The sequence below is a fragment of the Sclerotinia sclerotiorum genome, genomic scaffold, assembly GCF_000146945.2.
Source record: "Sclerotinia sclerotiorum 1980 UF-70 scaffold_15 genomic scaffold, whole genome shotgun sequence".
NCBI lineage: Eukaryota > Fungi > Ascomycota > Leotiomycetes > Helotiales > Sclerotiniaceae > Sclerotinia > Sclerotinia sclerotiorum.
In genome coordinates, this window is record NW_001820821.1 from 1,018,530 (window position 1) to 1,038,851 (window position 20,322).

Genomic DNA, 20,322 nt, shown 5'->3' on the forward strand with positions numbered 1-20,322 from the left:
CAATAATAGTACTGTGTGTTGAAGGTTCAAACATGCAAGGAGTCTCATTTTCGCACTTTAACTATGAAATTTTGTCTCTGCTTGTTATTTACTGCAAAATTCACTAAGATTTGTTAAACGGGTCCAAAATGTGCTTACTTCGCAAGAAGACCATAGTCCAACATGCATTGCCAGAAATAATTGAAGTTGCACTAGTCGAACACGGACACATCACACATGACTATTAGCTATTTCTAAACTATACTTGAGATTCCGCCTCAAAGCCTCTTCACATCAATCTTCCTCAATTGGTCTTGGACGCTACTTCTTCATATATCATCCATTTGCTTTCTCCACTGGCGCTTGTGGTAAAGGTCCTACTGATGACGGTTCTGCTGGCCATTCTAATCTAAAGATTCGAGCCTTAATACTTATTCATTCTACATCAAGAGCAAGCAAACAACTTACCGTCGAAAAATATAATAGCACAGCATTATGCTGCTCCATATATGACAATCGAGCAGTGACTTTGCACTTTCTTCGTCAGGATCCGTCCATTTATGTATCAAGAGTAAGATAAGGTGAGAGACTGCGATAAGGTACAGTGGAGGTCGCTCCATCTTGCGAAAGATGGATTCTCTGTTATGATATTAGTTCACGTAGATCTTTGCCTAGCGGGGATATAGAGAAGATTGCCTGAAGATAAAAACTCACGACATAATGTTACTGTGTGGCTGAGACTGGTCTACTGAGAAAATGGCAGTAGAAACGTGCAAAGTAAGGATTATATATACATGGCAGCCATACCGCGTCGATACGCTGAGCAGCTGGGCTTTATTCGGGTTGGGCTAATCAATCACCTGAGATGGGGTTAGAAGCCCCAATTGATTTAGTGTACAAAGCTAATGTAAGGAACCTTGCTTGTGTTTCTCATAATTTGCCAGTTTGCGAGCAGAGATCAACAAACACTTTCACTGATTAGCCTGCGCTTACAACTACAGCATTAGAAATTTAGAATGGATCTACCGGAGCCACAATTCTCCACCATATCGGATGATTGCCGGTTTTAGTTGCCGTAGTTCCATTTCCTTGTACTTCTCCTGTCTTACAGTATGGAACCCTGGAGGTAAAAATAAAGTTAATCCTCTCATCGTCATTTTGTGTACCCGTTCGGCAAGAAATATAACACTCCACTTAGTGGGATGCTAAATCCCTTTGTAATAGCTTACCGTCTTGTGTTACACACTTAAGTAGAATGTGCTATACTTTCCATTAAAATGTGCTTGCATACCTGCAAAGCGCACAATTTGAACCAGAAGCATACTGCATTCCACTAATGTACGGGCCTCTAATAGCCCTATCAAATCCCTTCTTGAGGTATGTGCTTTCAAGTCGAGCGTGGTACCCTGTGTAGCCCGAAAGTACAGATCCCCTTTCTAACAGGATACTTTTTTGTATGAAAAGGGGAATAGATCCTATTTATCTATACTCAGTACGACAAGATTATAGAGTAGATTACATTAAGTTGAGTATAGGTGAGCATTTCGTTGATATCATACTGAAATTGCCCGGAAATAAAGTGCCACAATAGGATGTCATACCGTATGAACTTGGTGATTTTTGTTTAGGCCTCATCCGTTGATATCAAGCTGGGGATGCTGAATAATACAATCAAGAAAGTAGATAATGTTGAAGAGTTTTCTCGTCCACTTTTGCTGAATATCCGTCAACTTTTCAGAAATCCGACCACAAGTCAGGCAAGCTAGAAGTAAATAAGGCTAGACTCAGATATCGTTTATCAAGCTTGTACAAGTTGAGTGGATTTTATTTGTCAAATTAGCGCAAATTATCCTAGCTTAGGAAGGAGTTTTGTACTTTCTGGTTATACGAGTACCGACGAGTCGGTAACCAATAGAAACTCAACCCAATAGATGAGATGTGGAGTCTCCCGTTTCCATAATTTTCGGCCCATCCCAAAATAAGTGGAGCTTATACTGGAGTATGGGGTGGAGGATGCTCGTATAATATCACCAATGATAGGGGATAGCGCTCTACCAAATATTCTCTTATATCCGCACTGCCAGAAAGTATAAGGAAATCCACTCAATTATGGCTCACATTCTCTTTTTACTTATATAGCCACAAATTATATCATACTCCATTGTTAAGTAAGTATCTACTAAAAAAAAAGGTAAGGTATAGAAGGAAAATTGAAATGGTGAAACATACCAAAACTACACGCTGACGGCCAGGAAAAGGGTAGCACCTTCCTATAAAGGCGTTAATTTGGCGAGGGGAAAGCCAACATAGGATCAATGGAATCGCTTATTCCCTATGATTCCGCTTTATTAATTGAGGATTTGCACAGAAAAACAAGGAAACTATCCGCTTGTATGCAATCTACTTCAAAAGCTTTACTATATCTAGCCCAGACCTAGTGGATCTTTAGATATCTCAAGTAGCCCTACCAAAAAATTCAAAGCCTGTAAAGGGATATGTTCCATACTTTTTGCCACAAGAGTCCCTCCCTGTAATGAGTTGATGGAACCTGCGTTCACTTATGTAGAGAGTCGAAATCGCGCTTATGGCGCCAGAAAAAAAATGAAGATTGTGCGGACGAGTAACAAAGTAGCTAGTAACTGCCTGATAAAACCCGTAATAAAAAACAAATTGCAACTTTAATAGACTGACTCAACTTATGTGAGAGTAATTATGTCAGAGGTATTATATCTGCTTAAATAAGAAATTCACAGCTCAATGATTATGACTATGATCCTTAAGTCCAATATATCTAATGAAGAAAACATGTTATTCCTTTTGCACTCTACTATATCTTGTGGTGCATATGTATAGACTTTTGTAATTGCATACTTTTTGGTCACACAAGTGTTCGTGCATGCCAAACAGTATATGACACTTCATCCAGTATTCTTTGGAGACAGCCATCCTACGGTATAATTGAAGTGGAGTTTAAAATGCTTTTTGACCGCAGAAGTAGCGGTGGAAATAGTCTCAGTATGTCTCAAATTTGGTAGTACAGACGATACCATTCTCTCGGGCCCGGCTTCACCAAGTGGAGGGACAACGGATATTAGCATGGGAAGCTTGGAGGCTAGAGATATGTTTTTCAAATGTTTGTTTCATCTCCAAACCATTGGAACTATTCCAAAACTCCGCATCTAAATCCATAAGTCAACCATAATGGCCTGTAAGGTGCGAAGATTGAAGCTGTTCCCATCCACCACTCTTTCTTGCCACTCCAACCGCGGAACCTTTAATGGATATCCGATCAATGGATAGCCATTTCAGGAAAACCCGTGGGCCAGGTAGGCAGCTATTGCCAGCCGGAGCTACTGTCAACAGCAATGCGAGGCAGTGAATCATAGGAGGGACTTCAATAATGGAGGCAAACATGTTAAAAAGGCTTTGCAAGAATCTACTGTTTTTTGAGGGGTTAGGAAGATGATAAGTAAAGTAAAAGTTGGATTTTGGCAAGTGAGGAGCAGCTAAGCCTGCGTTTCAACCAATCAATCTGCTTTGCCTGATTCCTTAGGGACGAAAAAACCTTTCAATAATAAACGAGATCTTGATCAGATAGTGAATGTAGAAAACTAGCATCGAAGACTTTATTTCACTGAGCCATGGGCTACATTCTCTAACTATGGATATTGGAAATTATGTGAAGAGATCGAATTAGTTCTCAGCACTCCACACGTAAAGGGCCTCAAAATAATACTGTTAGGCGAAGAAAGCTGTATTAAAAGTATCCTGTGAAGTTCCTTGCCGTGTCAGCGTCGATTGGGATTGATTCCCTAATCTCGGTACTGATGCCTAATCTGGAGAGACGAGATATGAAGTATGGATGTTGGTCAGATCCATGAATGAGTCTAGCGGATCTGGGAGAGCAAATTTTGCCAGAACTTCCGAATTCAGATGGCCGAAGAAAAGCCAACATAGTGACTAGTTACAGGTGCTTAGCTACTCACTGAAACCATGACTGTCATTTGGTATAAATACTTGTCCTTTGCCGATGGGTTTTTAAATTCACCACATCTCCCTCATCACACTTTCACCAGCTCCCTCACCACACTTTCACCATCTTGCATTCTCGCAGCAAATCACATACACCTTCTTTATCTTTAGCCCAGCATGCGCTTCGCAGTCACAACAATTCTCATGATGCACTGCGTCACATCAGGCCTGTCGCTTGCAGTTGACACCACTTCAACCATCGAGGGGAAGCCAATGCCCGACAAATGGATCAAATATGATTTGGAGGTGCCCTTCAACACGGCAGTTACTGACGTTTCTCTCGCCCCTCGCACAGACGTCACCGTCTGTCAAGCAATCCAAACTGTTTCAGTACGTACCATAATTCCTTTCCCTTTCTCTATTGTTAGGATATTCTCCCAGGCATTAAGGATTCCTACTTTCTCTGATCAAAATGAGGCTGACTTTATCAAAGGCTTGCTTGAACATAGCCAATATACTCATTTCTTGGGCCAAGTCCACAGGGGCTCTTATTAAGTCTTTATCAGACTCAGGCAGCTGCGCCACATCTTCTGGATCGTGTAAGTTATCTCTTGATTAAAAAGTGATTTTCGAAGCTCTACGCTAACATAAACTCAGTGAATGGTATTTCATTTGTGTATTACACAAGTGGAAGAAACTGCGACACAACTGCCCAAGAGGACACTATCCAGGGAGCTATAAAGCAGCATTTGGAGAACGTCGATCAAGGCTCCCTGTGCGGAACTCAATGTCTCAACCTTAGCCACGGTGGCACCTGGGAGGGCTATCTCCTTATTGGACCAGCAGACAGCTTCAACAGTGGCGCATACTGCGGGTCGTCACTCGCTTGGTCACAGTGCACGTCCGGAGGCAAAAATAACCTATGAGGATATACCTGCGCTTAGTCACGCATTTAGTGGAATTTGATGGAATTGTGTTGGCTCTAACCAGCGTTTGCGGTGCTATTCTTTTTCTATTGAGGTAATGTCACAAACAACAGTGGGCGGATGTATTTGGGTGGTGATGAAAATGGAGTGTTTCCAGAGCTTTTGTGATTGGGAAGTTAAAGCTGCGCAAGTTTAGTTCTGTTTTAGTCTGAGAGGATGATCTTTTGAAAAGGGGGCTTGTTGTCAGAAGGTGCTGTTTAAAGCAACACTTTGAGTAAATACGGGTAGATAGCAAGTAGCAGCAATTCAACATCGTGATGCTATTTGAACTCAACTCCCAAGAGATGTTGACAACAAAATTTGATTTTAAGGATTGTTCATATAAACTAATTTTAAAAAAAGGCTCGAAAAAAAACGGCTTAGTGCTTGCTTAGCACTCAGTCATCATTTAAGGCTTACATGGGCAGATATGCGAAACTATATCTTCAGCCGAAATCTATTAATTTCTAAGTCTAGTACCCTACTTTTGGGCCACCCCTAATATGTGCCACTTTTCTCCACTAAAACTGATAAAAATCGACCTTTTTAACTTTCTTATTTATAAATTTAACTTCTTGAAATTTTCAATATAGATTTGTTATTTTATAATAAAAAATCCTGAAATTTCAGATTTTTTGTGATTTTATTGATTGAGATCTTGAAAGTTAAAATTTTGTGTTACGACGGGCTACACAACTACCAAGGCACGTGATCACAAGTGATCAGTAGTGATCATTAAGGATCACTAAGGATCACAGTATAGGTGATCACTGGTGATCATGAAGGATCACCAATGATCATACAAGCATGAAGGACTATATAATCAAGATGGATTTCCTTTGTATAGAGCTTCGTGCTCAAGATCAAGATCAATCATTTAGTATACTCTACTGTTAGTTACGAATTGCATATCATCATTGTCATTACTTTAAGTCCCTGCTTGACGCCTAGTTATAAACCACCTCGAGAGCCTAGAGCACTTCCACGTGATCCAGACGGCAAACCTCGTAACATATCTATATATTTATTTTTTGAACCTTTTTATATATTTTATATGATTTTTAACTAGATCTTTAAATCTTCAAAGTAACTTTATTTTCATTAGTTGGAATTAAATATCCCAATTGATTATCACACAATTCGAATCAATTATAATATTGATTTGTGACAAGTCCTTGATCTCTCATTCCCTTCGAGACGATACCCGCGTGTCATATCAGAATGAAATGTCGAGCAAAGTCTAGTCATATGACATGGCACTAAGCCAAGCGGGGAAGGTCAGTGTGTGAACGAAGTGAATGACTTCAATTCAATTACTACTGTAATAAAGAACTAGGCGAACGCGAAAGAGACTAGCTCTTTTAGTAAGTCTATATAAGACTTACTACTTTCAATATGTAGCTAGCTCTATAGACAGAATACAATTAGACATACAGGACCTACGTAATCCGTGGGTGCTACGTCTTCCGTATCCTTCTCGTACCAACAGTCAGAGTAGCTTTAGATAAACTGCTCCCATTTCCATTCATCTCTCAAATCAAATTGCGTCTCCAATATTCAACTTCCTAAAGCAGTGACATAATACATATTACTGTTTCGTTCTGGGTCATGTGCTTGACATATTCATCCAGTAGCAGGTCGATCTGTAAGACAAATGCGCGCAATCATGCTACACAATATAACCAACTGTTTGTTCAAAAAGCGGGATTTGTAGTCGACGTGGTTCATTTGCTAAATTTCAGACTTCTGCCCTTTCCGTATAGAGTGGAGTTTATAGTGGAGTTTACAGTGGAATGCATGTTTGAATGAGCAATTTTCAGCTTTTACATTTACAGAGACTATTCACGAATCATACTCGTGGAAATGTTACTTCCAGATGATCAGCCAATTAGATTTTTGAGGTGCTCATAAGTCTATCGCACTCTAAGCGACCGAGTAAATCTATCTAATCCCCAAAAGAAAACATCAGTCCTGACCCACAACGGAGTCCTCGTCTCACCAAGTGACCTAACAAGTTAAGCTTTCGTGCAAATCATCGAAGAAGCTTATCAGAGCTAGGATCATTTAGACACGCACCCTCACCTAACATACTAGAATCTACTATTCCGAGCCCACCAACTACAATTCCTTCGAGTCCCATGGTACACGCTTAGCAGACATTCAAAGTTCAACACGATTAATCGACATGGTAGTTGGTTTTGGACCACTTGCTGGAATGGAAGAGAAATTCGGACCAAGTTTTCGACCATTTGCTGGAGGGGAGTGGAATTTCGAACCACCTTCTTGGAAGGAAGAGAGCTCTGAACCACAATACATCGTACTGTTAAAACCGTCCGTTGGGCCAATGAGAAGATGACCAGTCCAAGAAACCGAGTAACTAAGGTCGAGACACTGGGTGCAGGAGATCTTGTTCGCCGTGTTTTGGGTACTTAAGTGATGTTGGATGGCTGCTTGGACAGTTTTCGCTTCGCAGTTGTAACAATCTGCTCCAGGAGTGTATATCCAGGAAACATCTTCCACTGAGTTATTGATATCAGCAAAAAAACCCTTTAATATTGACTCCTTCCTGAAGGGCGAAGATTAGAGATTTGGACTCTGTGCGTCAATTTCGGAGCCCTGCTGAGAAAGAAACGACGGGTTTAATAGAAGAGAATAGCTTACATGAGCCATAAGACTTGCGACAGCGACGTTTGGCTACTATAGTATCAACCGACTGCATCAAGATTTGGATGCAGACAAGAACGGCACTGATAATGAGTGTCCAGATTAAACTAATTTTAGCCATTGTAGAAGGAGAAGAATAAGTTAAAACACCAGAGGTATTGTTGATAAGAATCTCTCCAGCATTTCGAAGGAAGTACGGACTTTTATACACGATAGTAGGCTATGCTTTCAGCGAGCAGCATATGGAACTAGTCCGTATTGCTGGCTTTTTCTCGGTAATTTTGCGTAAAGATCCTCTTCACGGGTAGAACGGGTTGGATTATTAGTACATGAGGTATTCCCATTGGCTTGTTGAGAGTCGATGCTAGGATTTAAACATGCAGCGTCAATTAAAGTTTCATCAAGCCTTGCAGATATCCTCATGATGAAGAATGAGGTCAGATAGAGAGTTAGGCACCTAGTTACAACAATTTGAAATCGATGATTTTGGAAAATCTTAGCGGACCAGCCTCATAAAACGGACGGCGTAATTTCGCACCAAAGTGTCTCAATGTAGAGGAGGTAGGAAGTACTCTTTTACAAATTTTTCAAAATCTAAACATGAGATTTAACTGTTGACTCTAAAGTAGAATATTGCAGAATATTATGAGGCTTAGCTTTTGATTCGACTCTATTGTACGAAGTACTGACCAGGGTGTTGCGATTTACTTCGTCCATTGTGCATCCGTTGTCAATACTGCCCCATTTTCAGCCGAACACCCGAAACATCTCCACTAGGTACCCGACCCGCCAATTTGGTACGCATTCTAACTGGTGAAATGTTTCCTTTTAGAAACCTTTTTGTGGCAACATTAGGTAAAAGCAAAATGTCATTCATGAAGAATCTAGATAATTAAACTCTAGATCCAATAGATCCAAGGGATCCAAAAGAATACAGTAGAATATGAAGTTCTATATAAAGGGATAGGTTTTCATTTGTAGAGCTTCGTGCTCAAGATCAATCATTTAGTATATCCTACTATTAGTTACGAATTGCATATCATTATTGTCATTACTTAAGTCCCTGCTTGACGCCTAGTTATAAACCACCTCGAGAGCCTAGAGAACTTCCACGTGATCTAGACGGCAAACCTCGTAACATGATATGCAATTCGTAACTAATAGTAGAGTATACTAAATGATTGATCTTGAGCACGAAGCTCTATACAAAGGAAATCCATCTTGATTATATAGTCCTTCATGCCTATGGCTAGTCAGGACCGCGCAGCGGTCCATAACGTGACTTAATCACGCTACCTTGGTTTAGTCATGTGACGCGGCGTAGAAGATAGCCGTCGTAACATGGGGGTCGGTGGACGGCGCCGGGAACCTTTCAATTGTACTACTTAATATAGTACTTCGTCCCAATGTCCTACTTTCAGATGAGTTCCTTGCGGCTCCTGTGCCCATCCTCTGGCCACCTTCAACCATTGTGTTGTGGTTGGCTTCGGCAGGCTGACGAGGACTAAATCATATAGGTATCTACCTAGGTACCGAGTGTCAAATAAATCTCAGATACACTACTCGTGCTGTAAGAAAGTATAAGGCCACTCACTCAATATGGCACATATTTCCTTTCGTTCCTTGCTTCATGAAACTGCGACACGTGCCTAGTGCGGAGAGCCTCACTCCGGTATCTGGACCAGATCATGTTGTCATACTGCTTGCCTAGAAGCTCTGGCTTGAACCAGTCAGGGTTAAGGAAATAGCCTAATGTGTTCTTTTTGGGTTTTTTATTAAAATAGCAGTATCTGGACGAATCAAGAGTGAGAATTAGATGCATATCAAAGGACACCTTGATTATGACCCTAAAGACCCTTGAAAGTGCTACGTCATTTAGTGATTAAGGGTCGCTTATCTATACTGTACAGCCTTACAGGGGCACTTGTAAGCGTGGCATGCCAAGTCGAAAATTTGGGGAATGACATGTGATAGGGAATTTCTTTTATCTGAATGATTGTGTGACAATTGGTGAGGATAGCTGTTGGATAAAATAATTGAAATGAAGGTATACTTTACATATACCAAAGGAGTTCTCTCTGAGAGATAATATAATAGATTTGATGGTACGAAAAAAACAAAGTTCAAACCTATGCACGACCCGAAAAATAAGCTTCCGCTGGCTTGTTATCCCCGGTACCGCTAAAATAGTATGACATAATTGGTGTCGGGTGTCAAATTCCACAAATTCAGACGACACAGTAATCTATACGTCTGTACAGAATTAAACTTTATCAAAAAATTACGATGCTTCAAACATTTTCCATATTCACTTCAATAACCTCGCTTCAATCGATTTTCACTCTTATCCCTTGGTCTAGAATACATCACCGACGCGAAGCTATGACGATGCACCAACCAAAACCACTCAGCCCCTGTTGACCCTGGAAAACTTTATTTTTCCTGTTTGTTGAAATTTGATTTTTTTCCAAGATGCTTCAAATCAGGATATGCGGCGAACGCATGTACCACTCACTACTGTATATGTCACTTTTCCTTAGGGGTTGACAAGAATTTGCTTTATTATTAAAGCTTGAAGGATTCCTCTTTCCGATTCTGTATTATATACTCCAATTGACATTTTACAGTTAATTTAAAGACTTGAATGTCAAGTTGATATCCGACTTGTTTACCTAGTACTTCTATAGTCCATCTGTTCACAGAAGCATTCAAATACTTCTCAATCAATAATACCACAAACACTACAAACTTCAATACCAACTCCCCATCTCATCAAAATGGGGGCGACAGGTTTCCTTCATCATATTGGCACATTTCTGCTCTTCGCATCTGCTATCCTTCTCCTCATTACAACTATCTCCGCACCTGTTATCAATGATATCGGAATCATGAAAGTTAAATTGACAAATGGAACGGCATCACACCATTCCGTTGTCTCATTTGGTACATTCGGATATTGTGTCTTGGATGTCGATTCGTAAGTTCTTTCTATCTTTCCATCTATCTTTAATTTCTATTCTCCATCTCCCATCTCACTTGATGACGCGAGATGATTGATTTAACACCCCAAACATGAACAGAATTAAATAAATATACTAACAAATCAACACAGAGACGGTAATGACTACTGCACCAAAAAACATATCGGCTACAACCCCGCTTCCACAATGTCCCAAATCGAATCCACCCACTTCAGCCACGCCTCCGAAGATACATCCAAAGCCCTAACCCGGGTCATGATCCTCCACCCCATCGCCTGCGGCATAATGTTCATTGCATTTCTCCTCGCTCTCGGCGCCGGATTCATCGGATCATTCCTCGCTGCGCTCGTCTCTAGCATCGCATTTATCATCTCAGTCGTAGCCATGGCATGCGATTTCGTGCTCTTTGGAATCGTCAAAAATCATGTAAATGGTGATAAGAGCGGTAGTCATGCGTATTTTAGCGTGGGCATTTGGTGTATTTTGGCGGCGATGATTGCGGGGTTTTTGGGTGCGATAGTAGTGTTTATTACGTGTTTGAGTAAGAGGATGCACAAGAAGAGGAGTAGAGGGGTGGAGGAGAAGGGTTATGTGGGGGGTGTGAAACCTGCTAGGAGACATTTTTGGCAGAGGAGGGGTTGATGGTAGCTGGGGGTTTTGGTTTTGGTGTTGATGAGGATGGGATGTGGTGGGTGGATGGATGGATGGATGCTGAGTTTGTTGGTGAAGGTGGGAAGAGAGGAAGGAAAGGAAGAAAACTTATGATGATACGACCGCAACGATATTTTGCTTTACTACTTGTACTTTGTTTTGAGCGAGAGATACCAATCATACTTTACTACACAGTACCGCAGAGAACGCTCTAATGTATTCTAGTCTATATTCTACATACCTAGTACCTACATATTTTTCTTAATAGCGATATCGATCGCAATAATAATGAATTGTTTATACGAATACAAGTCTGATATTGAGATTGATTTTGACTTTGCATCGATATCGTACTTTGATTGTTCATCTAAACATCGTAATTTTATTACTATATTACTTAATTATCTCTTTATCCTTATATACCTTAAAAGGGCTTGTGGGTATTTTATCACAATACCCTTATTTTTTATAGACTCTAATATAATGAAGTATAAAATACTTTGGATTGTTAATTTCCAATAGAGTAAATGTTACGAGGGTAGCCGTCTAGATCACGTGGAAGTGCTCTAGGCTCTCGAAGTGTTTTATAACTAGGCGTCAAGCAGGGACTTAAGTAATGACAATGATGAGATGCAATTCGTAACTAATAGTAGAGTACACTAAATGATTGATCTTAAGCACGAAGCTCTATACAAAGGAAATCCATCACGATTATATAGACCTTCGTACTCTGAAAGTTCGATCGACTCTTGAAGGGCCGGTCGATCCTCAGGGCCGATCGATTCCCTCAAAGTCGGTCGGCTTTCGGATCAGGTGACGCTTATCACATGAACCTGTTAACTAATTGGTCACCTGATGCTGGTTATGTTACGCCGTCGTAACACTACTCGGTATTTAATTATTGATAAATTAAATATTGTATTTATCTATTGATATGTGAAAGTATAGATGTATAGATGTATAGATTTCTTGTAAGGTAGTGGTGGGGAAAGTTGAAGGTTTTATTATTATTGGTGATTTGTAGGAAGAGGTACAGTATTTGGATGAGATTTTGGAGAGTCGAATTGGAATTGGAATTGTGTCATGATAAGAGTTCTCTGTAAGAGGCTTTGTGTTTGTTGTTGTTTAAGTTATAACGTGTTTATAGTGAAAGTATTGGTTCTTGTTTTATTCTATCATTTCATTAGAAAGAAAAACAATTTCTACCACCAACATATGAGATCTTACATAATGGAATAGAGTGGCTTTATAATATATGAAAGTCTACACCGGGATGAAGAATGTTTTATAATTTCGAAAACCAAGCTTTTTAGCGAAGCTCAATATGCAATCTGACAAAATATCCACAATGCTTAATTTGATGACTGAAACATCAAAGTTAGTACCGAGTACAGAATCCTTCGTTTATAATGAGCCCAGAAATTTGGGCTGTGTGAATCCACAAAATTATAGCCCTACGAATTGGTACTCTCAAATAGGTTAAGTATACTCCATTGTTACTCCAATATCTTAACGTGCACTGCCACTTGAAAACAATGCACTGACCAGATAGATACACATAATCTATCGCTAATCCATCAGCAGCGGAATTAAAACCTCATCTTTACTAGATGAGGTTCGCGAGAAGTTGAGACCTGTACATGTAGTTACAGCTGCTTATCTCCTTCTAATATCCTGTGAAAGGATGCAAATAGGTGAGACGACATGAGATTGTATATAATAAGAGGTAGAGTTGGGCCAAGTATTTTTTCATTCTTCAAAATCATTGTCATCATCGTTTGACACTTTATCAATCAATATAATCCTCTCATTTCATCAACACAACTTTCATTACAATCATGGGCATTTTAGTCAAACTCATCGGTTCAGGAGTCGGTCTTGTATCAGAAACAATTCATCATCATCGAAATAAGTCCTCATCAAACCTTCAAGCTTCTTCAAACAATGGTGAAAGCAGTCGAGCAGGTGCTCAATTAAGTCACACTTACAACGATGCACCTCCTGAATATGTTGAAGTATCCCCCGAGGAAGCCAATAAAATGATAACCAAAGGCCAAGCTGTGCCCATAAACGAGAAAGAAAAATGCGAAATCGAAAAGGAACTTGAGGATGAGGACTCCTCGGATACAGAATCTGAGGAAGGGGATGAGGAAGCTTGGGCTTTAGACGAAGCGGCAAATACATCCAATCCGGCTACTTCATCAGAAGAAACTTCTCAAGATGCCGATGAACTTACCGATGTATTTATACGAAATCATCCACCTCCAGCATATAGTGCTGCAAAGCCAAAATTACCTTGTCCGGTTATCCTCCCACAGCGCAGACCAAGAGATAAGAAGCGAGGATTTATTAGAGCATATGCACCCGTTTTGGAAGATTGTGGAATCGACCAATCTACCTTTCTAGATTTCTTAAAAACTTTCTACCATGCGAGTAAATCTTCTCCATGGTTAAATGTTATCAATGCAGCGGCTGGAATTGTAGGTTTTGTACCTGGTCCCATTACAATGGGTGTATCAATCGCGACCCAATTTGCTGTCGGTGTAGCTATGGAACTTCAAGCACGATCAAGGTCTGTTTCCATAATTTCAATATTAGTTGGTCATGAGCTAATAAATATTCCCCAGGACGAATACTTTTCTCGATAGAATGAATAATGAATTCTTCATGCCTCGTGGTCTTTACTGCTTAATACTTACCTACAAGCCCGAATCATCAGCAACCCATGCTTCGGTTGATATTAATAAAGCCATTTCCTCATCTCTTGACGACACAACTACAGGATTCAAAAAAACATTAAAGAATATTAAACTTTCAAGTGGAACTACATACGGAGAACTCGAAATGCCAGAAGCAGCGCCATTAATTTTTCCAGCATTGGATCAAATGCAAATTTCCGAGAGTGAAGGAAATGAAAATGCCCCCAAAAGCAACAAATTCAAAGACAGTGGAAAATTCGTCACCGATTACTTTGATCGTCGAGCTCAAGCCAAATACGTTAGTACCTCACTCCTCTCCTCCCCTTCACCAACCATCCTAACCCACCAAAAACCCAGGCAATACAAAACCCCAACAGCACCCTCGCAACACCTAAACCACAATTCCTCTCCCGCTACTCAGACCCAAGTCACCCAGCCAACAGCGGCTCGCTCATCTCTCTCATAACTGGGGGCCATATAAATCCGCAAGCGAGAAGAATAGAACGAAGAGTAGCTAGAGGAGAAAGAAGACAGAATAAAAGAATTAGATCCGCGTATCGGAGAGGTGAGGTTATTACCCCTGAGACAGGTCTTAGGAGGAGGAGGAAGGGGGGGCTGGTGAAGAGGATTTTGCAGAAAGTTAGTTGGTTTTTTTTTGGTTTTTTTTTCTTGCTGGAAATATAATGTGCGTGGTGTGGTAATATAGTGCTGATTGTGATTAGGATGTTCTGTATCTAATGATTGTGAGTTATGATTCAGAGAGTGCGGAGTATCAGGCTGGGTCGAGGAGTGTTGGGGAGGAGAAGGGGATGTGATATTGTTGACCTCCTGGGATCTTGGCAGCATATGCATATATATTGCATGATGCATATAAGGAGCAAATAAAACTCAACTTTTAATTCATTCTTTCCTTTTTGGTATACTGTTTGTTTGCTTTCAATATTTTGATTTCAAAGCACTTTAATTCCGAAGGCCGAATACCTAACCCTATTCCTTCATTTTTTGAATATATACTCGCAGCTTAACTGCTTAGCTAGAGAATCAATCAATTCAATCTGATGCTCTTTCTGGTCTCAAGAAACCCAATATATAATTAGAGCATTCGCATTTTAATAATAATATCCTTTTATCCAAGAGTCTGGGTATAAATATCTTCTTCCATTGACATAGTGAGCCAACCCTGCAGATTTACTCTCACTAACGTCTATTTGCAGCATATATTGGATTTATTTCTGAGTTTTTATAATGATAAGCCCTGGTGTTCCGCATTCTTATGTGGATATCACTTTCACTAATATAGCCATGGCGATCCGCTCTCTTAACGGATGACCCTTGTTTGTAAGATAGTAACTGTCCTAGTCACTATCTATATTTTCTTTTGTAGATTTAGTATCGCTTAAAGAATGCTTGAGGAGAGTTATTCCTCGAAACACTAAACTGGAATTATTCCAGCTCCTAATTTCATCAACCAGAATCATTTACAGCATTAGTCAGATGATTTTGAACATCTTACTGTCCGGTCATTATATATGTGATGATGGAACCATATAATCTACTATATTAACAGTGCAGCTTCACTTTTTAATAAGCACAGGTGCAAAGTTTTAAGGCCAATAAAACAACGCGGAACTGTTTGCTGTACTTTCGGTGCCAAAGCGGATCGGGGAGAAAGAAGAAGGAGGAAAATGCCTTGTGTGATGAATAGAATATGGAGAAGTTACTGAATCTTCAAAACTATCTTCCCAAGAGGGAATCTGGCTTTGAATTTCCCTTTACATTTGAAATTTGACATGAATTGCTGCAAAGCGTCGTTCGCGTATCTGCTAATACACACATATAGATTTGTATAAAACACCAATTCAGACCAGAAACTGCCCTTCATTTAAGCCCTCCTTAGTTTTCAGCCCCTTGAACACATAAAATAATGAATTGGGCCAAGGGTGGGCGTCCAATCTCCCTTCTTATGAACATTGTCAATTATTTCTGAAGGTCAATCTCTTAATAGCCGAATCATTTCGAGTTACGGAAACATCTAGTTTTATGTTCACAAGAAATCAGGAACCCAAAAGCTCAACCATAAAGAAGATAAATGTCAATATTTAGTAGGACACTTAAAAATTGTGTAAAATCAATATTCTGTTTAACTTTTAGCAATAGATAAAATAAGGCTTTTCTTGTTGACTTATAGACTTCCATAAGACTTTTGCTATAATTCACGTGGTTGATCTGGCAAATATCCTCGCCTCGAGAAGATTCAGCAGGGCCCTGAGGTTCTCTTCGAAGTCAAGTACGGGACATCCCAAACTGAAATATCAAAGACTCCAAATACCCGTGAAGCTACACATTTATTCCTATGCAGGAAACAATGAGCTGACAGAGATTCGTTCATCTTGGGAAAAAGTACCGTGAAAGTTTACCTTTTAAGAACTTCAGCTAAATAATAAATCTTGGTAGTATAACAAGCCTATATGATTTAAAGAAGGAGATTTATTACCCAAAACAAGGACATCAGTTACTAGTAGGCTACCTCACTAGGCAATACCTCATGTCATCACATACAGTATGTCTGGTAGCTCACAACCTTTGATCAAAAGTTTCTATACCTATTCTAATGATAAATTTCTTGCATATATAGTAGCCACGACTGGAGAAAAGTGGAAGATCATTTGTATCTTACCTATAACTAATAATAATATAATTTAATTACTCGAATTAAGATAAAGGTTAAGACAAAATATGCTTATAATAAATTCTATCGTTTTATTAATTTGAAAAATAATTAATATAATATTAATTATTTAAAATTGTTAAAAATATTTAAAAAAAATAATTAATACATTAAATTATAATAAAACAAATAATATCAAAACAAATTGTATTTATTATTTATCGATTGGGAAAGGATCAAATTGTAGATATGATATCTATAATTTCCAAAGATAATTGGAAGAAGAGATAGTAATGCAAGTCAATGATTCTTCGGGCCCTACTAATAGTGAGGACTATACATAGACGTATTATCTTTTCATCGTCGAACAAAAATAAAGTATGTGTGTGAACGAAGTGAATGACTTCAATTCAATTACTACTGTAATAAAGAACTAGGCGAACGCGAAAGAGACTAGCTCTTTTAGTAAGTCTATATAAGACTTACTACTTTCAATATGTAGCTAGCTCTTTAGACAGAATACAATTAGACATACAGGACCTACGTAATCCGTGGGTGCTACGTCTTCCGTATCCTTCTCGTACCAACAGTATGAAAGGAAATGAATATAATCATATGAATAACATACTAGCCTACAGTAACAAATAACACATCTCCCCCACCAACACTCCACAACACAAAAGCAGGCATATAAATATACTAACAGCAAAAAAACTCGTACAAGCCATGGCTACTACAACATTCGATACTTTTACTGTAACTGGAGAAAAAATGCTTCTCGATGTGGTTTGGGATACATATAACAAAACACTACAAGAATAAAGTGTTACGAGGTTTGCCGTCTAGATCACGTGGAAGTGCTCCAGGCTCTCGAGGTGGTTTATAACTAGGCGTCAAGCAGGGACTTAAAGTAATGACAATAATGCAACTCGTAACTAATAGTAGAGTATACTAAATGATTGATCTTGAGCACGAAGCTCTATACAAAGGAAATCCATCTTGATTATATAGTCCTTCATGCTTCTATGATTACTGGTGATCCTTCATGATCACCAGTGATCACCTATACCGTGATCCTTAATGATCACTACTGATCATTTGTGATCACGTGTCTTGGTAGTTGTGTAGCCCGTCGTAACATAAAGTCAATATTTTGAATCATTATTATTATAATATCCTCGATCGCTTAATCGAGAAAATCAATTCTCAAAATATATTATATGAATTTGATCAAAATCAAAAATCTATATTATTTTTTTAAAAAAAAAATAATATAAAAAAATATAAATTTGTTATATATTAAATAATTTAAAAAGATTTTATTGAATTAAAAAATAATATTACAATAATAATATTTTTGAATTGATTAAAAAAATAATTATAATATTCAAAATCTTTTTATTAAAATATTTAAGATTAATTAATTAAGAATTAAAAAGAAAGATTTATATTTGAATAAAAAAATAGTAAGATTATAAAATATAATTAATTATCGAGGTAAAGTTTGAAGAAATTTTAGAAAGCTGTAAGCTATATATATTATTCAAGAGGGTCTAATCATCAATACGAAGGTTAAAGGTATTGAAAGCGAGAGTATGACTAAAACAGAATTCAACTGGGTTGGCGCTTCCATACAGATTGTATTGCACTAAAGGACAGCATGCGCCACGGCAATATTGATAAAACCTCTGATGATTTGAATCGTCTTGTGAGTTAAATAAACCATTTGGGCCGTACAACACATTCCGAGCCGGTTTCTTTTGACTCTGTGGTTGAAGCCATCTGGCCTGGTACTCGCGTGGTAAAGATTCAGTATGCAAGTCAAATCACCGATCTACTCCCAACATTGATAAAGCTCAATGACAAGACATTTGGAGCCACTAGTCAAAGTTATCAGGGAACTTTACCGAAGATTGCACAAAGAGTAATACAACCTTATCTATCAGCCAGCTTTAAACAACGCAATTACGCAGTTAATCAGTAGTAATAACACAGACATTTATCAGTACGACTCTCAAACTGCTGACCGGTTGCAGTTTAAAAGACTTCTAATTACTTAACACATGATTTACAATATTCAATCTCCGACAGCGTTCTCAAGAAAGCATCCACATTACCGGAGGCAGGGTATTTCTACTCAATATACTTATTCGATGGCTAGCAAGTTACAACAGTACACAGATGCGAATGGAAAAGAAACATGAGACTCATTGTGCTGCGTTTGGAATATTTAAGCAAGTGATAGAAATACTGTGTCTATTTAGGACGCCCATCTATGGCTACAACAATGCAAGCTGAGTGATTCAAAGCCATGCGGAGGATGAGGTAACTAGCAAACCGACAGATGACGATGTTTATGAGGAAATCAAGCGATTTGTATATGAAGGAGAATCAAGTCTGCTATATCAATTTAGCTAGACATACAATGGAATTAATCTTGTGGACTCGTGTCGCCAGGAAGAAAGCGAGGGTTCCTGCGCTGCGAAGTGAGACTTTCGGATATGATGCCCAATCAATGTCAAGGGCGCTGGCCCTGCGCCGATCAACAAGGAAATCTTCTTCGATCTCAGCGTTTTGTCTTTGGTGATCATGATATCATTGTTAAATCTACTACGATGTTTTAAGATAGTAGTTCAAGTACTTCTGTTAGTTCTGATAACACACAGGATTATACTCAACTCACCCAGATTAGTCATACACATCAAGACTATTCCTCCGAGTTTGTCCTGGAGTATGATGAGAGCGGCTGCTTAAGGCGCAGTGAATAAGGTAGGCTGCAATAAGATGACATGAATCGTTTAGCTGAGGTGCGAGATGTCAACGGTAATATTCTTGCAGAATACCTATATGATGCATGCGGAAATCCGGCTTATCAGGAAGTACCCAGCCATCAGGACACAAGCTTCTTCTATCGGGGATCGCTTATAGCTGTGAAGAAAGGAGAGCAAAAACTCAGCTATTTGGCTAATGGATTCGAGTATAGGGGAGAAACAATTCCTCAAGAAGATGGTAGTACCGCTCTGGGCTTCCAGTTGCCAACAGTATGTTCTCGCCACATTGGATTCTCAGAGTGATATTAATCAGAATCAGATCAGCAGTATACACTGTATGGATACTCTGGTTCCGGAACTGGGTCTTCCCTTCGCTCTATGAGCTTGATGGGCAGTAGCAGGATCCTATTACAGGGTGGTATCATCTAGATAATAGCTACCGAGTCTATAATCCCCAGCTGAGGCGATTGCATACGTCTGATCATTGGGGAGAGATCAATGCTTATGTGAACGATTTAGGAGATACGATTAATCGACTCGATCCGAATATCCATTTCGGTCTCTTTGGCATGAAATTTGAATGGAAAAATCTTATCATGGTAGTGGTTGGAATTGCCGTTTGTATGCGCGTTGATATCTTCACTGGTGGTACAAGCTTAGCCATACAGGCGGCGTGGCTATTGCAACAGGTGCTGTCGTCGACGTGGCATCCTGTATAAATGGAAGTCTGGCTGAAGGTCAAGAAACAACTGTTAAAAGCGTTGGTGTAGATGCTCTTGGTGCGCTGATAGACGGAATAGGCGGCGAATATGACGGACAAGCACTTAGGCAACAGTTCAAAGCTACCAAGACTTTGCCTGTGGTCCCAAAAGGACAGTAGGTCGGCAGCCTCATACACTTTCACAGATAAGCGGTTAGTGGTGCTGATAATAAGAGTGTTTTAGCAATTGCTAGCTGTGAAGAGCGGGTTGA

At 39.3% G+C, this 20,322-nt stretch overlaps 11 protein-coding genes across 11 annotated transcripts; 6 read left to right on the forward strand and 5 right to left on the reverse strand.

Moving 5' to 3' along the window:
* Positions 1 to 315: 315 nt before the first annotated feature.
* SS1G_10449 (predicted protein) lies at positions 316 to 698 on the reverse strand (the record flags this gene model as incomplete). The annotated part of the gene is made up of 3 exons (XM_001588851.1): positions 316 to 388; positions 448 to 618; positions 694 to 698. The coding sequence occupies 3 exons, from the start codon at positions 696 to 698 to the stop codon at positions 316 to 318; spliced, it is 249 nt and encodes an 82-aa protein (XP_001588901.1).
* Positions 699 to 1,001: 303 nt separating this feature from the next.
* Positions 1,002 to 1,136, reverse strand: SS1G_10450 (predicted protein; the record flags this gene model as incomplete). The annotated part of the gene is made up of 1 exon (XM_001588852.1): positions 1,002 to 1,136. One exon carries the CDS (start codon positions 1,134 to 1,136, stop codon positions 1,002 to 1,004), a length of 135 nt encoding a protein of 44 aa, XP_001588902.1.
* Positions 1,137 to 2,897: 1,761 nt separating this feature from the next.
* On the reverse strand, positions 2,898 to 3,393 carry SS1G_10451 (predicted protein; the record flags this gene model as incomplete). The annotated part of the gene is made up of 2 exons (XM_001588853.1): positions 2,898 to 3,091; positions 3,222 to 3,393. The coding sequence occupies 2 exons, from the start codon at positions 3,391 to 3,393 to the stop codon at positions 2,898 to 2,900; spliced, it is 366 nt and encodes a 121-aa protein (XP_001588903.1).
* Positions 3,394 to 4,128: 735 nt separating this feature from the next.
* On the forward strand, positions 4,129 to 4,877 carry SS1G_10452 (predicted protein; the record flags this gene model as incomplete). The annotated part of the gene is made up of 3 exons (XM_001588854.1): positions 4,129 to 4,341; positions 4,445 to 4,550; positions 4,609 to 4,877. 3 exons carry the CDS (start codon positions 4,129 to 4,131, stop codon positions 4,875 to 4,877), a joined length of 588 nt encoding a protein of 195 aa, XP_001588904.1.
* Positions 4,878 to 6,169: 1,292 nt separating this feature from the next.
* Positions 6,170 to 6,424, forward strand: SS1G_10453 (predicted protein; the record flags this gene model as incomplete). Its single annotated transcript, XM_001588855.1, has 3 exons — positions 6,170 to 6,193; positions 6,253 to 6,280; positions 6,318 to 6,424. The coding sequence occupies 3 exons, from the start codon at positions 6,170 to 6,172 to the stop codon at positions 6,422 to 6,424; spliced, it is 159 nt and encodes a 52-aa protein (XP_001588905.1).
* A 652-nt stretch (positions 6,425 to 7,076) lies between these two features.
* Positions 7,077 to 7,701, reverse strand: SS1G_10454 (predicted protein; the record flags this gene model as incomplete). Its single annotated transcript, XM_001588856.1, has 2 exons — positions 7,077 to 7,435; positions 7,578 to 7,701. 2 exons carry the CDS (start codon positions 7,699 to 7,701, stop codon positions 7,077 to 7,079), a joined length of 483 nt encoding a protein of 160 aa, XP_001588906.1.
* Positions 7,702 to 8,882: 1,181 nt separating this feature from the next.
* On the reverse strand, positions 8,883 to 9,050 carry SS1G_10455 (predicted protein; the record flags this gene model as incomplete). The annotated part of the gene is made up of 1 exon (XM_001588857.1): positions 8,883 to 9,050. The coding sequence occupies one exon, from the start codon at positions 9,048 to 9,050 to the stop codon at positions 8,883 to 8,885; it is 168 nt and encodes a 55-aa protein (XP_001588907.1).
* A 1,307-nt stretch (positions 9,051 to 10,357) lies between these two features.
* Positions 10,358 to 11,203, forward strand: SS1G_10456 (hypothetical protein; the record flags this gene model as incomplete). Its single annotated transcript, XM_001588858.1, has 2 exons — positions 10,358 to 10,557; positions 10,693 to 11,203. 2 exons carry the CDS (start codon positions 10,358 to 10,360, stop codon positions 11,201 to 11,203), a joined length of 711 nt encoding a protein of 236 aa, XP_001588908.1.
* A 1,847-nt stretch (positions 11,204 to 13,050) lies between these two features.
* Positions 13,051 to 14,726, forward strand: SS1G_10457 (hypothetical protein; the record flags this gene model as incomplete). Its single annotated transcript, XM_001588859.1, has 4 exons — positions 13,051 to 13,784; positions 13,840 to 14,209; positions 14,269 to 14,554; positions 14,671 to 14,726. 4 exons carry the CDS (start codon positions 13,051 to 13,053, stop codon positions 14,724 to 14,726), a joined length of 1,446 nt encoding a protein of 481 aa, XP_001588909.1.
* A 2,579-nt stretch (positions 14,727 to 17,305) lies between these two features.
* Positions 17,306 to 17,401, forward strand: SS1G_10458 (predicted protein; the record flags this gene model as incomplete). The annotated part of the gene is made up of 1 exon (XM_001588860.1): positions 17,306 to 17,401. One exon carries the CDS (start codon positions 17,306 to 17,308, stop codon positions 17,399 to 17,401), a length of 96 nt encoding a protein of 31 aa, XP_001588910.1.
* A 1,603-nt stretch (positions 17,402 to 19,004) lies between these two features.
* On the forward strand, positions 19,005 to 20,304 carry SS1G_10459 (hypothetical protein; the record flags this gene model as incomplete). The annotated part of the gene is made up of 4 exons (XM_001588861.1): positions 19,005 to 19,065; positions 19,563 to 19,620; positions 20,011 to 20,226; positions 20,295 to 20,304. The coding sequence occupies 4 exons, from the start codon at positions 19,005 to 19,007 to the stop codon at positions 20,302 to 20,304; spliced, it is 345 nt and encodes a 114-aa protein (XP_001588911.1).
* Positions 20,305 to 20,322: the final 18 nt, after the last annotated feature.